This window comes from Trifolium pratense, linkage group LG6 (genome assembly GCF_020283565.1).
Source record: "Trifolium pratense cultivar HEN17-A07 linkage group LG6, ARS_RC_1.1, whole genome shotgun sequence".
In the NCBI taxonomy this organism is placed as follows: Eukaryota; Viridiplantae; Streptophyta; class Magnoliopsida; order Fabales; family Fabaceae; genus Trifolium; species Trifolium pratense.
The window spans coordinates 4,419,752-4,437,136 of record NC_060064.1 but is presented as its reverse complement, the minus strand read 5'-3'; the positions used below and the strand labels follow the sequence as shown (position 1 = coordinate 4,437,136).

At 33.2% G+C, this 17,385-nt stretch overlaps 2 protein-coding genes and 1 long non-coding RNA gene across 3 annotated transcripts; all 3 read right to left on the bottom strand.

Moving 5' to 3' along the window:
* Window positions 1-3,318: 3,318 nt before the first annotated feature.
* On the bottom strand, window positions 3,319-6,520 carry LOC123893241 (potassium transporter 5-like). Its single transcript, XM_045943176.1, has 7 exons — window positions 6,344-6,520; window positions 5,960-6,185; window positions 5,530-5,778; window positions 5,385-5,435; window positions 4,859-5,119; window positions 4,594-4,761; window positions 3,319-4,487 (listed from the first exon to the last, which is right to left on the bottom strand). The coding sequence occupies exons 1-7, from the start codon at window positions 6,518-6,520 to the stop codon at window positions 3,319-3,321; spliced, it is 2,301 nt and encodes a 766-aa protein (XP_045799132.1).
* Window positions 6,521-8,345: 1,825 nt separating this feature from the next.
* On the bottom strand, window positions 8,346-12,129 carry LOC123889107 (potassium transporter 5-like). Its single transcript, XM_045938302.1, has 8 exons — window positions 11,912-12,129; window positions 11,508-11,733; window positions 10,586-10,834; window positions 10,421-10,471; window positions 10,063-10,323; window positions 9,787-9,954; window positions 9,456-9,710; window positions 8,346-9,353 (listed from the first exon to the last, which is right to left on the bottom strand). Exons 1-8 carry the CDS (start codon window positions 12,089-12,091, stop codon window positions 8,425-8,427), a joined length of 2,319 nt encoding a protein of 772 aa, XP_045794258.1. The 5' UTR covers window positions 12,092-12,129; the 3' UTR covers window positions 8,346-8,424.
* Window positions 12,130-13,668: 1,539 nt separating this feature from the next.
* LOC123889106 lies at window positions 13,669-15,429 on the bottom strand. Its single transcript, XR_006802422.1, has 2 exons — window positions 15,185-15,429; window positions 13,669-13,974 (listed from the first exon to the last, which is right to left on the bottom strand). It is a non-coding gene; the product is annotated as an uncharacterized LOC123889106 (long non-coding RNA).
* Window positions 15,430-17,385: the final 1,956 nt, after the last annotated feature.

The following is a 17,385-nucleotide window of genomic DNA, read 5'->3' as shown; positions in this document are numbered from 1 at the left end:
AATTACAAAATTTATCAGATATAAATAACTTGGTTCATGTCCAAATTCAACTTTTTTAACCACAAAAAAAAAAAAAAAACTTAGTCTAAACCTAATTATAAAAAGCAACAACACACTCCAATTTTAATCAAGTAGACAACAACACAAAACATCAGGATTCAGACATCTTTTGTTCTTTTTCACTATCTTTTACTTTGTCTTAGCTGTATATACATTTGCTAGTATTTAAAAGATACATGTCCAAATGGGTAGTTATTTTTCTTGGGGGTATTTTCCGCTATTATGTTTTGAATAATTTGGTTACCTTGATGTGATTTAGTTAAGTTGACTCTGTTAATCTTTTTATGTTTTTTTGGGTACATGTAGAAAGTTTTTCTCACTGAAATGAACAGTACAAAAATGACGATAAGAATCAGTTGAATTTGATTTTAGTTGCATTACTTACAAAGAGAAGATAGATAAACTCAATGATATCACAAACTTTATTTATTTTTATTTGTTAGTTACAATTTATATGTTATAACATAAAATTATTAATAATATATTTTTTTAAGCTTTCATTATATTAATATTTTACTAATTTAGTTTATTTTTTGAAAAAAGTGATTTTTTTTTTTTTTTGTAATAGTCTGTGGGTTAACCGTTAACCTGCGGGCTTATGCGGACCGAACTCGGGCTTAATATTATAACTCGTTTATATTTGCCGACGGGCTTGTTCGCCCCGTTTAATATGCGGGTTTATGCGGGGCGAGTTAAACGGGGCGGGCTAGCCCGCATACCCAGCTCTAGTACTACCTAAAAGTAAAAGTATAAATTTAACATTTAATGATATAAAATATTTAATGTTTAGAAAATTAATTGCACAAGTTTCAACAAAAATTTACCATATTTGTCTTGTGTCTGGACACATGTTAACATTCTCTTTATTTTTTTCTTAAAAAGTCTAACCGTAAAGTTCTTATGCATTAAATGTTAAAAAGTAGAAAATCTTCTTTTGAAAATTGTATCACACCAATTAAGTTAACCTCACAGGGACTATTGTTTATGATCTCTAATAAAATAATAATAAAAATTGATCGCTTAATTAAGATCTATGAGATCCTGTGGACACGTCTTTCATGTTGTGGGCACAAATAGATTTGATTAAGATCGAACGGTTTAAGTCTTAAGATTGTTTTTAATTTTTATTAGTATAAAACTTGTACGAGACATATACTCCCTTCGCTCTTTTTTAAGTGTTGTTTTGGAAGAATTTTTTTGTTTTTATTTAAATGTCGTTTTGATGATTTAAGGTACAATTTATCGGTTATACCATCCTTTCTCAATAACTCAACTTCAAATTACCAAATCATAAAAAAAAACTCCACTTCACATTTTCCATACAATTTAAATAGAGAGATAAAAATGTATTCCAATATAAGTAAAAGTCAAAATGTATTTAGTCTAAATTTGAGCCAAATACGTTTTGATTTTTGCTTATATTTAAGACCGAAGGGAATATATATTAAATTTATTTGGAAAGAGAAAACAAATGATAGATTAAACGAAGGTAGAATTGAAAAATGAATACAATGTTTCACTACTTTGATCGGATAACTTTATGCTAAAACGACACTTAAAAAAATCCGAAGGGTAGCTTATGGCATGTTTCAGCACAAACAATACTTCCCTTGTCCTTGTTTTTAGAGAGTAAAATAGACCGATGTAAATGCATGCATAAATTGGCTTTTGTTATCTTATCAATAGAAAATTATCATTTTTGTTTGGATTATGGTTGAGTTGGCAGTGTCAGTGAGCAGATCAAGTGTAATTTCCGATTCCAACAGAAATAAGAAGAGCCAACAAATTAAATATATCATAAATTAGTTTAATTGATTTTTTTACTAAAAATTAGTTTAATTGATAGAGTTTTGGATCTTTTTAAAATGGTTGTTAGTAGTTTGATTCTTAGCTTCTATATATGTAAAAAGTATATTTTTTTTTAACAAGTCAAACTAAAAACAGTCTTTTCAACACAAAACGTACCAAGATCGATTATAATATATAAAAAAGTAGTTGAACTTGATGGTAGAATTCGCTTTGTGATTTCATAAGTTTTTCTATTGCGTAAAAACTTCCTACCTATTATTCATAGTGAGATTTATCACTTGAGAATGTACCAAAAAAAGATTTATCACTTGAGAACATAAATTTTACATATAATATTTATATCATGATAAAAAATATATAAAAAAAAAAAAAGATCGAAGAGCCAACAAAGATGTGAGTAACTGGCCAACAACAATGTTTTTTTTTTCCCAAACACTTTTTCTTGTGAATTTTTCAATTTGTCTTAATCTTTCAATTTCTTGTGAATTGTGTTATTCTAATAGTAGACATCATTTTTATTTATTTTAAAAAAAATAAGTTATCAATTTGATTTTAATGGATATCATGTTAACTTAATTCTTGGTCATATTTTTGTTGATTTATTTAATTTAAATACCTCTATTTTTAATTCAAAAATATAACCTCTATTTTTTAATATAACCTCTATTTTTCAAAATTTTAGGGAAAAAAATCACCTATAAATTAAAATATCCCCCATCCTCTTCCCTCCCCTCCATTAAAATCTTTCACCTCCTCTTTCTTTTGTTGAACCGAACAAACTCTTAAGCTTTTTTTGATTACTTTTAGAGGAGGCTGATTATCTTAGAATGCTTCCACAGAAGCAACTTTATGTGAGTATCAATGAGAATGCTCAATTAAGAACTTCAAATGTATTTTTTTTTACAGAATCACAATTAACTCATTTCATTCATAGCTGCAGTCATAATACAAAATGACATATGATCATGAAATTGGGGAAGGGAGAATCTTTATTGATCGGTGGCACTAATGACCCTTTTACAAATTGTCCCCTACTAGATTTGAACTCGGAATCTTATTTTTTTTAACTCGGAATCTTAAAATTACAAGACTGAATTTTTACCACGAGCTAACACCATAGGTGTAAAAACGCACATTTATCCGAATGTAGCACAATTCTCCATTCTCTTGTTCCACTGAACTTATTGATTTTCTTTTTAATTTCCCCTTTTTCTTCCTATTTGGAATCCGAATTGTCTATTGTAGCTGCTTAATGCAATTACACACAATAGGTGATCTGGACTATTGATTTATGATTGAACGATTGGTATCATGCAGTTGATATAATAGTTAATGAACGGTTCGTTCGGTCTTTGCCATCCATGTTTGATCGGACAGCCACACACACACGGTGAATGTGGAAAATCCAAATCCATGATATTTGTACACAATATTATTTACTATTGTGGTTTATAGTTGATAAGTCATTCCCACCTTAACCATACGTGTGTGAGGAACATCAAATATTTTGTCACTTTGTCTCAAATTTCTCTTCAAAAAACTATAGGCATAATCAATCAAAATTCTCTTTGCAATGCCAGCTCCATCACCAGCAATCACCTCACTTTCACCAATCAAATGAACAACACCAGCTCTTGTTGCCTTTTCAACTACCTCAACCTCTTTCTCAATTTCCTCTTGTACATTTTCTTCATCCAAAGCTTCTTGTGGTTCATCATTTTTACCATCTTGTATCACTTTTTTAGAAAAATGATATTCGTCAACAACAAACTCCTTCAACTTCTTAACCAATAACTTCTCAAAAGGCTCGTTCTCATTGCGCACATCGATGTATCCATATCTAACAACACATCGAAATATATTGTGTTCCTTAGGCTCTACTCGGCGAAAAAGAAACCTTTCTTCCATTGGGACTCTGCTAATAGGCAAGGATTTGATGGAAACAAAGACAAGGACAGAGTGTAGTGCAGGAACATTTGCAACATAATGCTTGAAAATAGGTGGAATACCTTGAACAAGCTCGGAGTAAAACATTGCAAGACCAGGTAATCGACATAAACTTATGTCAGAGGTTATATCCTTAAGCTTCTCTGGTGTAATCTTGTGATTGAGTTCGTAATAGTACTTCCTTCGGTACACATTGTTCCAAACAAACATGATGAACATTAGAAACACGGCAAATGCAACAGGAAGATAACCTCCGTCGTTAAATTTGTATAAAACTGAGCTTAAATACACAAGCTCCAATGAACTAATTACAAGAACATAGGTAATGACCAAAAATATGTTAGTCTTCCATATCATGATCATGATTAGCACGAGAAGAGACGATGTTAGTGACATCACAAATACCACAGCTATCCCGTAGGCATTGCCAATTTCTGTTGTGGTTCTAAAGCCAATAGTGATGGCAATACAAGCAATCATGAGGATGTAATTAACTTCTGGGATATAAACTTGTCCTTCATATTTTGCCGATGTATGTACAACTTGCACGCGAGGAAAACATCCCAATGATAGGGATTGTTGGATTATAGAGAAAGTTCCTGAGATCATAGCTTGAGAAGCTACAATTGCTGCCAAAACAGCAATCACAAACATTGGCCAATATATAAGACCTGCAGTAGTACATGAAAACCTTTATTAGTTAATTTTAGTGATCGAGTTTGACACAAATAACTAAATTGTGTCTACGACAAGATCGTTTTGCTTGAAATTAATTACCTGGTACAGACTTGTAGAATGAGTCTGCCACAACATCGTTGTGTTTGCGAAGAAAGGCGGCTTGTCCAGAATAAGCCAAAACAAGAGTAGGGTAAGTCACAAAACACATACTTAATTGTATAGGTCGAACTGTGAAATGTCCAACATCAGCAAATAGTGCTTCACTTCCTACACAATTAAAAAATTCGTATGCACGAGTATGTTACTAGTTATTTTTTTTTATAATTTTGTAGTATATGTAAAATGAAGAAAGAATGATATGAACCTGTTATACAAAGAACAACGCCTCCAAGAGAAACCCAAGCATTTTTCTTATTCCTGATGAAATAATGTACTATGTATTTTGGATTTATTGCTTTTATAACTGATGGATCATACTTGATGAAATTATACAGACCAATAATTGCAATGAATGCAAACCATATACAAATAATGGGAGCAAAAGTGTAACCCACTTTATCAGTTCCAAACCTTTGAACCATAAAAATGCCAATCAAGATTGCTACTGATATCCATACAATTTGATCTGCACATAACCAACACAGACAAATTGCTTTAATTAATAACTTTTTTCTTTCTCACCACTGGTATCTGGCCCACTGGACCATCTAATCAGGTTCGGGAGTCAGTTGCGGCATCAAGTGGTTACAGCCCCCTCCTGATCACAGTTGACGTGGATCGAACTGTGGTCCTCCCTCCCTACCAAGTCCAGCGTCAATCACCATTGGACCAACTAAATAAATTTAAATTTGTAAAGATTCATTCCCCTAAAAGTGAAATAGAATACCAACCTTCAGTTATTTGGTTAGCAGCTTGCTTAATCCCTCCAACAGCCGATAAAACTGCGACAAATATTTCAAACAATTTGTTTAGTATGTGTTTTGTCACTTGCATATCTGGTAACTCGTCGTCAAATATGTATTAGAAATCACTAACCAGATATGCAAGGGGTGAGAACACCATCACCCATGACCATGGAAGTTCCAAGCATAGTGGAAAATAAGAGGAAGTGCCTCATAAAGTGATTGTTCTCAAGTGTAGATTTAACAATTGATGCTCTCTTCTCCCTTCTCTTTGGCAATTTCAGCTGATAATTTGACACCTCTGCATCCTCTGCTTGTTGATTTGGAATTAGTCCAACTCTCGAGTAACGACATATTAGAGAGTACAAAGCAAATGTTCCACCTAACAAATATATGATCAATCAATCAATCAAGAGAAATATTGATTTTAGAATTATTGATAGAATGTATGATCATGTCATATGTAACAAATATAACTAAAAAATCAACTAATCATGACTAACTCGTAACAAATCTCAAACTATCACTAAAAGAATGCATGGTATGTATAGCAGGGTATTAACCTTCGCCATTATCGGTGGCCCTTAAGACGAAGAAGACATATTTAAGAAGGGGGATGAGAGTGATGGTGTAGAAGATTAAGGAAAGAGCTCCCAAAATATCATCATTGTGATTTATGCCATTAGGGAAGATGCTTGCATACACATACAATGGTGAAGTTCCAATGTCTCCATAAACTATTCCGAGACTTTGAAATGCTAGTTGTAGTATTATCGTTGTTGATGGACCCTACAAATCATTTAAAATTTCGTAATTTCAAATGAGAAACTGCTTTGAGTAGCTTAAAAAAGACTACTATTTATGACTACAGAAATGCTATAGGGACACATTCAATAATTAAGAATTACTAGATTACGTTAATATAATTAAGAATAATTAAGAAGTACTTTGGATTTATGTGTAATATTAGAGGTGGCGCCAGCTTCAAGTTCAAGAGAATCTCTTTTTCGAACAATTTGTGACGAAAACTTTTTAGCACTATCATTATCATCATCATGTTGTTCATGTTGTATGTTATCCATGTTCACAGCTACTACATTTCCTTCATCTTCTTCTGAAGCCATTTTAATTAAGGGAGAGAAGAAAGTATCTTGTTAATTAGGAGAGGTTGTTTAAATAGAGAAAAATAGAAGAAGGGTCAATTTTAGTGTGTTTTGTTTTATTTGTTAAAACAAAATGTGCATTGAATTTTTCAGCCCAAAAGTAATTACCACTACAAGTTACAGTGACATACTTAATTCACTGCGTTTGAATAGCTCTTATAAAAGCAACTGTGGATTATAACCATGATGTTAGTTAGTTGAGGTCTTTATTGTTCAGTCTTTTTTCTTCTTCTTTTTTGATAATATTTGTTCAAACATATGTCATTATTATTATTATTATTATTATTATTATTATTATTATTATTATTATTATTATTATTATTATTAGACCACCAAAATATTAGAACAACAATTGATTGGTCCAACTGGATTTTTGTTAGAGTGGAGAAGAGAGTGAGAGAGAGGGAATAGTTTCATCAATGAGTATTGATTTTATTAATCATATGAATACAAGTTATAGAGATACAAATTGTAGTGTATTGCTTGGTTAACAAGCTAACTAGAGTAACTAACTCAGGTTAGTTACTAACTAACCAACAAACCAAAAGTAGTTACAACAACCTGTTATAACTAACAAACTAACAACTATCTTACAAAGCAAGTAACTAACAGAAACAGAGGGACAGATGCTCCAGCATCTGGTACAACATCTTATGCAATTGATTGAATTGTTCTTCAACACTCCCCCTCAATTCAATCTTTCTGCTTTCACAATACCCAACATGTTCCTTAGCTCTTTAAACCTGTCGGCCCTTAGTGGCTTGATTAAAATATTTGCTACTTGAACATTGGTTCTATAATGAACAACAGTTAATTTCTCCTTGCTGACTTGATCTGCTATTGCCATCACAGGTCTTTCTGTTCTCAATCTTGCAACTGGTGCCAAGCTATTCAATTGAAAATCTGGCACATTGTGGACAAATGTTCCAATACCGGTTGCAACACCTGATTGTGAGGAATATCAAATAATTCATAAGTCATTCCCACTTTAACCATGTTTCTGAGGAATATCAAATAATTTTTCACTCTGTCTCAAGTTTTTCTTCAAGATATTGTAAGCATAATCAATCAAAATCCTCTTTGCAATGTCAGCTCTTTTACTAGCAATCACCTCATTTTCACCAATCAAATGAATAATACCACTCATGGGTTCAACACTCCTTGCCCAATATTTTTGCATTTTATTGTTTTATATTTATAAAAAATAATTTTGTTTTTTAATGATCAATTTTGTGCAAGTATTAGTTTAAACTTTAAAGTAAATCATTGATAATTTTAAGTTACTTGACACACGTCGTATATTATTTAGGCCATCACATTAATTTCTTATGATCAAATTTGTGTTTATTATGACTCAAATTTTTTTATGAAATATAATTTTTATATTTAAATGTTAGCTTATGAAAACTGATTTCTGTCAAAAAAGCTTATGAAAACTGAAAATTTTATTCTTAAAATGTGACTGAATATAAATGCTTCCAAAGACGTAAAAATTTAAGATAATATATTGTTGGATAATATATTTTTCACTAAATACTGAATATAAATGCTTCCCAGTTTGGTGTGAATTACTATTATTATTATTATTATTATTATTATTATTATTATTATTATTATTATTATTATTATTATTATTATTATTATTATTATTATTATTATCTAATAAAGACAACACACCACAAGATCTCTACATTTACTTAATTAATCCAATGGTTTTAATCAAATAATTTTGATTGGTCCACAATGAACCAAAAACATGAATTTATCAACAATGAACCTCATGGTGTACACATGTAATAACAACATTTATTTATCAACAAAGTTATGAGCGAGTTACATAGAGATAGAGACCAAAGTTTTAATTCTCATAGTTCATAAGTCATTCCCACTTTAACCATATGCTTGTGAGGAATATCAAATAATTTTTCACTTTGTCTCAAGTTTTTCTTCAAGAAATTGTAAGCATAATCAATCAAAATCCTCTTTGCAATGCCAGCTCCTTTACTAGCAATCACCTCATTTTCACCAATCAAATGAACAATACCAGCCCTTGATGCTTTTTCAACCACCTCAATCTCTTTTTCGATTTCCTCTTGTACTCTTTCTCCATCACTAATTTCATCAATCTTATCATCTTCACTTTCATCATTTTTACCATCTTGTATCAATTTTTGAGAACAATAATATTCCTTAACTATAAACTCCTTCAACCTCTCAACCAAAATCTTCTCAAAAGGCTCTTGCTCATTGCGTACATCGGTGTATCCATATCTAACAGCACATCGGAATACATTGAGTTCTTTAGGATGTACTCGACGAAAAAGGAACCTTTCTTCCGTTGGAACTTTGCTAATAGGTAAGGATTTTATGGAAACAAAGACAAGGACAGAGTGTAGTGCAGGAACATTTGCAACATAATGCTTGAAAATAGGTGGAATACCTTGAACAAGCTCAGAGTAAAACATTGCAAGACCGGGTAATCGAGATAAACTTGTGTCACAAGCAACCTCTCTAAGCTTTTCCGGGGAAATCTTGTGATCAAGTTCATAATAGTATTTCCTTTGATACACATTATTCCAAACATACATGATGAACATTAGAATCGCGGCAAATGCAAGAGGTAGATAACCTCCTTGTTCAAATTTGTATAAAACTGAGCTTAAATAAACAAGCTCTACTGAACCAATGACGAGAACATAGGTAAGGATCAAAAGTATGTGAGTCTTCCATATCATGATCATGATTAGTACGAGAAAAGCCGATGTCAGTGTCATCACAAATACCACTGCTATCCCTGCATTGCACAAATATTGTATCCATTTAGAATTTCATTGTCCATGATGTTTTACTCTCAAATCATGTAAGAGATTATGTGATTGTAGGAGGAGTTAATTACCATAGGCATTGCCAATTTTTGTTGTGTTTTTGAAGCCAACCGTGATAGCAATACAAGCAATCATGAGGATGTAATTAACTTCTGGGATATAAACTTGTCCTTCATATTTGGCTGATGTATGTACAATTCGCACTCGAGGAAAACATCCTAATGATAGAGATTGTTGGATTATAGAGAATGTCCCTGATATCATAGCTTGAGAAGCTATTATTGCTGCTAAAACAGCAATCACAAACATTGGCCAATATAGAGAGTCTACAATACATGATGAAACCTTCATTAGTTAATTAATAATACTACTATTTGAAAAAATTTACTTGAAATTAATTACCTGGTATGGACTTGTAAAATGTGTCACCGACAAGATCGTTGTTTTTGCGAAGAAAGGAAGCTTGTCCAACATAAGCCAAAATGAGAGCAGGGTAAGTCACAGAACACATACTTATCTGTATAGACCGAACCGTGAAATGTCCAACATCTGCAAATAGTGCTTCAGTTCCTGCACAATAAATAAGAAGAAGAGAAATCACATCAAATCTAGACTCTAGAGTTTTGAAAATTGATTATTATTTGTATAATTGTAAAATGAAAAAGAAATTATATGAACCTGTTATAGCTAGAACAACACCGCCGAGAGAAATCCAAGCATCTTTCTTATTCCTAGTGAAATAATCTACTATGTATTTTGGATTTATTGCTTTTATGACTGATGTATCATGTTTGATGAAATTGTACACGCCAATACCTCCGATAAATGCAAACCATATACAGATTATTGGAGCAAAACTGTAACCGACTTTATCAGTTCCAAACCTCTGAACCATGAAAAGGCCAATCAAGATTGCTACTGATATCAAAACAATTTGATCTGTGAAGAAACAACGTACAAACAAATTCTATTAATTAATTAATCATAACCGCGCAACCTATAAAACAAAATGTACTAAATTAATCATAGTACTTACTTTCGGTTATTTGGTTCGCAGCTTCCTTGATCCCTCCCACAGCTGATAAAACTGCAACAATATTTAACAGTAAATTAATCACACTATTATAGGCTCATACTATACATCAATAAGCATGTATCAATTGTTAAGTATCTCTTTCGTAAACAAAACATGACAAATTACCAGAGATGCAAGGGGTGAGAACACCATCACCAATGACCATGGAAGTGCCAAGCATAGTAGCAAATAAGAGGAATAGCTTCATAGAGTGATTATTCTCAAGCATAGATTTAAGCTTTGATGCTCTCTTCTCGCGGTTGTTTGGCAATTCCAGCTGATAATTCGACACATCTGCATCCTCTGCTTGTCGATTCGGAATTAATCCCACTCTCGCGTAACGACATATCAGAGAGTACAAAGCAAATGTTCCACCTAACAAATATATGTTCGAATTAACGACTAATTAGTATTGAGAATCGTGGTAGATATTGAGAGAAATATTGGTTTTAGAATTGATATACTGAAGAAGATTATTACAATTAATATATGATCACGTTATATATAGTATTAGTGATCATGAGATAACAAATATAACTAACTATCAACTAACTATAACTAACTTCTAACATTCAACTAATTCTAACATATTTCAATTGCAGTAGGACCAGGGCCGTCCCTTAGACTTTGGGTGGCCTATGCAAAAATTATAATTTTGGTGCTCCAATTTTTTTATAAGTCATATAAAAATATATAATGTGAAAAAACAAAGTTAAAGAATATACTTTCAATTGTTAGAATCTCTTTGATAATTTTTAATTCTTCAAATAGATTTCACTATCAAATTATAATAGCCTAAGTCTATTTTAAAATTTAGTTTAATAATTATTTACTTTTAATACACGAACGCACGTGCGATTGCACGCACGCACATAACACACAGACTAAGTAAAAAAATTGGTGCCCCTAAAATTATGGTGTCATGTGCAGTCGCTCCTCTCGAACACCCTCTGGAATCATCCTGAGTAGAATTATATATATCTACGAGGTAATTACACATAAATGAAAAATAGACTGAAAAGATACATATATATAGTAGGATACTAACCATCGCCATTATCAGTGGCCCTTAAGACGAAGAAGACATATTTGAGAAGAGGGATGAGAGTGAGGGTATAAAAGATTAATGAAAGAACTCCCAATATATCATCATTGTGCTTTATACCGTGAGTGAAAGTGCTTGAATAGACATACAACGGCGAGGTTCCAATGTCTCCGTAAACTATTCCGAGACTTTGAAATACTAGTTGTAGTATCATCGCAGTTGATGGCCCCTACAATCGATTTATATGATATATATATGAGCAAACGATTTTAGACTTGTGTAAAGTTCTACGTAGATGATATATATAATATAAATTTTCAATCCAGCCGTAAATTCTGTAAAATTTGTGAGGTATTGACAAGTAAGTTACTAGTATGTTAATTAACATAATTAGAGTTAATATGTACTTTAGAGTGACGAGCGTGGGAGGTGGTGCGAGCTTCTATTTCAAGAGAATCGTTTCTTCGAAACGAAGGTTGTTTCTGCCCTTGGAGTATAGGATGATCAGAAACATGCTCTTGTTGTTGTTGTTGTATGTTCTCCATGTTGACAACTACAATTGCTTCTTCTTTTTCTTCGAAAGCCATTTTAATTATGGGAGAAAAGCTATAGCTAGAGAGTATATATTTTGTTAGTTGAGTGTAGAAGAGGTTTAAATAGAGAAAATTAGAAGAGGACATGCATGCATATTAATCTCCCCAACATCGAAGAAACTACTAGTAAAATCGAAGAAAAAGACATCGTAGAAATTATCGCTATAGACATCGATACATTTGATGAAACTTGCATACTTCCAAAAAAGTAAGGACATGCTTCCCAACATTTTATATATATATATCGCAATTTTTTACTATTATTTAAATCATGTTAATTAAGCCCAATTAACATTACCACGGGGTTGTTTTTGCGAGTATAGTTTAATTGACAGAAACATTATAAATTATTGCATGAATCGAGTTCGAATCTAATACTGTCATTTATTCATCTTTAAAAAGTGAAATTTTAATCACTAAATTACTTAGAAAAAAAAAAAACATTACCACGGAATTTTTCTTTTAATTCATCATAATTATTTATTGATATGGTTGCTAGGTGACAAAGACAATGAAGCTTTATAGATAAGACCAACATAGGAGACAACATGCATATCAATAGTTCTCTCTGACACTTTCTTTATAATAGAATTCTGTCCCTTATTTTATCCAAGATAGGAAACATAAAAGTAGTATATATGGTTGATATTGACGTGTTTTGAAAGGTGGATAATTGTTAAATAAAATTATTTTTTAAAATATTTTGTCGTCATCTCATCAAGCCTGCATGAAATTTTCAGAGTTGGGAGTCATTGATGTTATAATTCTATTTATTTTATTAATTTATTTTAATTTAATAATTAGTATTTAATGAGCAGGTAGAAATCGATATTACGCCAAGACATGCAGCACTTGAAATGTAAATTTGTCTAGATTAATACTAGAAAAATTAATATATCTCAAACTGTAAATGTTTGTCAATTATTTTATTATTTTTCATAATGAAGACTTTGTATTAACTAGAAAGAAAGCAAGGATGTGAAATCAACAACATCATACATCAAAAGAGAATTCAACATAGGAGCAACATGCTCAACAAAAGTAACAACGAAAGAAGGAGAGAATAAACAACAGCACTGAGCCAACATATGGGCACATTTATTAGTCTCTCTTCGCGAAAAACAAATAGAGCTTGTCCAATCCGTCCGGTGAATATGAGATGATATTTCTTTATGAAAAAATTAATTACTTGTGTCTTGTACAAAAAAAAATAAATTCAACTTAATGGGTGAAATCTGAGTTGACTGAGTTTGGGTTCGAGTGATACCCGTTTCCACACGTGCAGCAAGCAACAACAGTAAAGGAATGCATTCTGCAGTTATGTCAAAATAGCAATCACCGAGAAGCAGGAAAGGCAGCCATGTTGGTCTGGGTACTATGGAATAATAGGAATAATTGAGTATGGAACCAGGCAAAGGAACAAGGACAGCAACTCGGTATAAAAGCAATGAGTACGTCTTTGGCATGAATGGGAAGCAGTCCAGACCGTCTACAGCAGAGGCAGCAACGGCGAACAACAAGAGCTACTGTCTTGACAGACTATAACACCCCATATTGATTTATCTAGAATATCAATAGGAGCATACATAACTGAATCGGGAAACATTAAAATTACAGAATAACTTTTGTCCGACATAGTACAATTACAAGATAATTTGCCAGACAATACATAATCTTGACAAAATCCTGAATAAACTGTCATAATGTACAACCTATAATATATTATACATCAGAGCGAAATAGAATGCATAACAATCAGGATCAAGCCTTGAATCATCTTCTATAATAATTTAACAGGTGAATGCTACGAAGTTTCCATAAACAGCGTCTTTACTTCAATCCTCTTGAAAATCCATTTATCATGCTCAACCTGTTACCTATAATCAATAAATCGTGGGTTGAGACTACTAAGCCTCAGTGAGCTCCTGCTACCCCAACTACAGTGGTGGCTACACCGGGGGCTCGTACATAAATCAGTTGATCACTAAAATAACTCATATTCATAATTGAATAGCTTAAACATAAATAAAGGTGTATCACATAATTTATTATCTTTATTAATTTTATAACTCACGGACACTTCGAGGTGAGCGGGTCTCGAAGGCCTGACTGTAGTTTCTGATATTAAATGTAGATCAGAGAACCACCTCAGCTCACAACTTAAATAACTTGATTCCCACTAAAAGTGAAGAATCCCTCGTAGCAAAAGCTAGACTCTTAGCCAAAGGCTAGATAAAACTGTGGTTCGGGATCAACCACCATAATCTGATCAACTGTCTTAAGAATCTAAATTGCATTAACCTGCCCATCAACCCTTCCCGGGAATATTTCTAACTATTATGATCATCCTGATTAAATTCCTAAGTGTACTGATTTTAAACATGTAGAAAGTCTGTAATCGTGGAATTTAGACACTTGTTGTTTTTATAAAATACTATTCGTGACGGAGGGTTTTTAGTTAAATTAAATTAGTTGACATATCCTCCATCCTTAACTCAAAAGCATAATAGTCTCAGGTTGCATCGGTTCATAAGAGTTGTGCACCGGTTCATGTACTCAGTTTGTTACAAAAATAGTTATTGTTACAAAAATAGTTATTCTGGGTTCCATGCTCCCGTGCATACTGTCTATGCACCGATTCAAACTCTGTCCAGGCCATGTTTGAGTCACTCATACCGGGTATGCACCGATTCACACGTTTTCCATGTTTTTATAAAACACATACTGAAGCCTATGCACCGGTTCAAGCATAGCTTGCACCGATTCATAGACTCAGAACACACATTTTCTAAGCTCTGGAAAACATATGCATCGATTCATAGCTGTATGAACCGACTCAAACACGCAACCTGTAACATCCAGCAGCACTTACCATTCCAAAACAGTATACATATCAATCATTTTATGCTAAATTCCACGAATTAACAACATTCCAAACATGTAGGGCATATTCAATTCATTAATTAAGTCATTTCATGAGTTCTCCCTAATTAGTCCCTAAAACTTAAGTTAACATGCATAGTTGGATTTTGGGGGAAAACTAATAAGGCTACTCTATTAAGTGAGAGTTTTCCTAAAGGAACCCACCTGAACATGACGTTTGAATCGTGCTAACAACATATTCGGAGCTAGTTGAAAAACAGAATTTGCAGCCACAACACTCTAAACCCGTAGCCCAAAGTTCTGCATCAGACCTCGAACTTCAAATGCTTCTTCCGAATTCATTACTGCTTAGAAATCCATGAAACTGGCGTCGAATCGACCGGAATTTCGTTAGCTTACCACAGAATCAAGCGGCATTTCAAACGGAGTTACGAGGAGTGAGAAATTACCTTTTTTAGTGGAGGTCTGTCCAGAATACGGGTTTAACCCAAATCCTTCCAATTTCTTTCTTTTCCATTCTCTTCAATTTCTTCCAAGCTTCAATCTTTAGTCTCCACTGTTACAAGTCCACATCTTTGCTGAAATTCCAAACTAACAGTGAAACATGACTTCTTTCAACCTTCACTTTCAAGGGAAATCGGATAATAACTATCTCATTCTCTAACCATCAAAATCGGTCAAATCAACACAGAAGAGGGGAAAGTTTAGGAATGCTTACATTACATTGGTTTCCAACATCTACAAGCTACCCATAAGAAATTCGTGCAAATGGTGGAAGGTATGAGTTTGTGAGGAAGAAAGGGGTTTGTGGTTAAGAGTGGGAAGGAGAGGAAGATAGGGTTGGTTTTTGCTTCTATTGAGTTTAATTGATGATGGGTTAAGAAGAATTCATACATGCATTAAGAAATTTGATGGATTAATGGAGTATGAAGTTTGTGGTTATGGTGAGAAAGGGAGGTTGGGCGTGAGAGTGTTTTGAGAAAGAGAGTTGTTCTTCTCATCTTGGAACTTATATGGCTATTACTACAAAATTACTATTTTGTCCTTCACAAGTTATTCCAATTTACACTTATGTAATTTCCATATCCTTCACTTGTCCAATTTTTTTCTTGTAATTAAATTCTCAACTGTCTCTAATTAATATTACTACTATTAATTAAGTGGGTTGTTACAATCTACCCACCTTAAATGAATTTCGTCCTCGAAATTCGAAACTTCTTCATTCATCACCAGGATAACCATGGTAAATCGTTTATGTTCTTTCCTAAATCCCTTGACATATCTTCTTTACCGATCATGGCTTGCCGTTCATTGGTTACTAATCATCACTTTTTACTGCGTTAGCAGTTTCTTATGTTACCATCGGAAATCCCAATCGTCCATTTCATGACATCGAACTCACACCTCAGTCCATATTACAACTCTTATATGTGAGTTCATCATCTGTTAGTCTCTTATGTCATCCTCCCTCAGTTCAAACGCACATGGTATAACAGTCCCTTTTTCTGTAGTCTTCGAATTACATCAAAGCATACTTATTCTTACTAGTTCACCGTGTTAAACTTCTAAGTTGAACCGTGTTTCTCAAACGCAGTCTCTGCTCTCAAGAGTACTTCGTTACTATTAATCCAAGATTTAAGTGGGAGTGTATGCACTAATTGTCACACGTTCGTCAATCATCTTGTGGTCAATCACATTCAGTCTCTTGGAATGAAACTTTCCTCTCAAAGAGTTGTTGGCCTAAAGGCCAATCTGCTGACTACATTCTCAACCAAAACTTGTTGCGCACTCTGATTTTTGACTACTTACCGTCATCCTCTTTGATTGCGTCAGTACTGCCTTGATCTACAAGTTCCCGGAAACGGTCCCATAGCGTCTTTTCTTATCGTTATATCTGATTGTGATTACCGTGTCATTCCAACAACGACGCTTACCTCATCCATTGGTGTTACCAGTAAGTGGATTTTGCTTAACTTCTCACTCCACCGATCTCTGCTACGGTTAATATCCTTTTATTGCTTCCGGCAATAACTTTGTTACTCAACTAACTTTGTAGGTCGGTATCTGGCCTGGTCGGTTACACTCCGAAACACGGGACACTGACTGATGTTATGAAATTATCTTAAGGGTATAAGCTTGGGTATAAATACCGACTAATCCAAAATCTCCTCATCATAAAGCTTACGATTCTGCTCCTTTTATCGGTAATTCTTGAAACAACTCCTTCTGTTACTAGCTCCTAACTTCATTAAGGTAAGATTTGGATTGTTAACAGAATTGTCTAATGCAGCCTTGCAATGGAGAGTTAGCTAAAACAATCTAGTCACTAAGGAAATGTCACAACACAAGAATCTTTGAGTCCCGGTGGTTATGCTAACGTTGAATGAGTTGTTTAACTTTGGGTT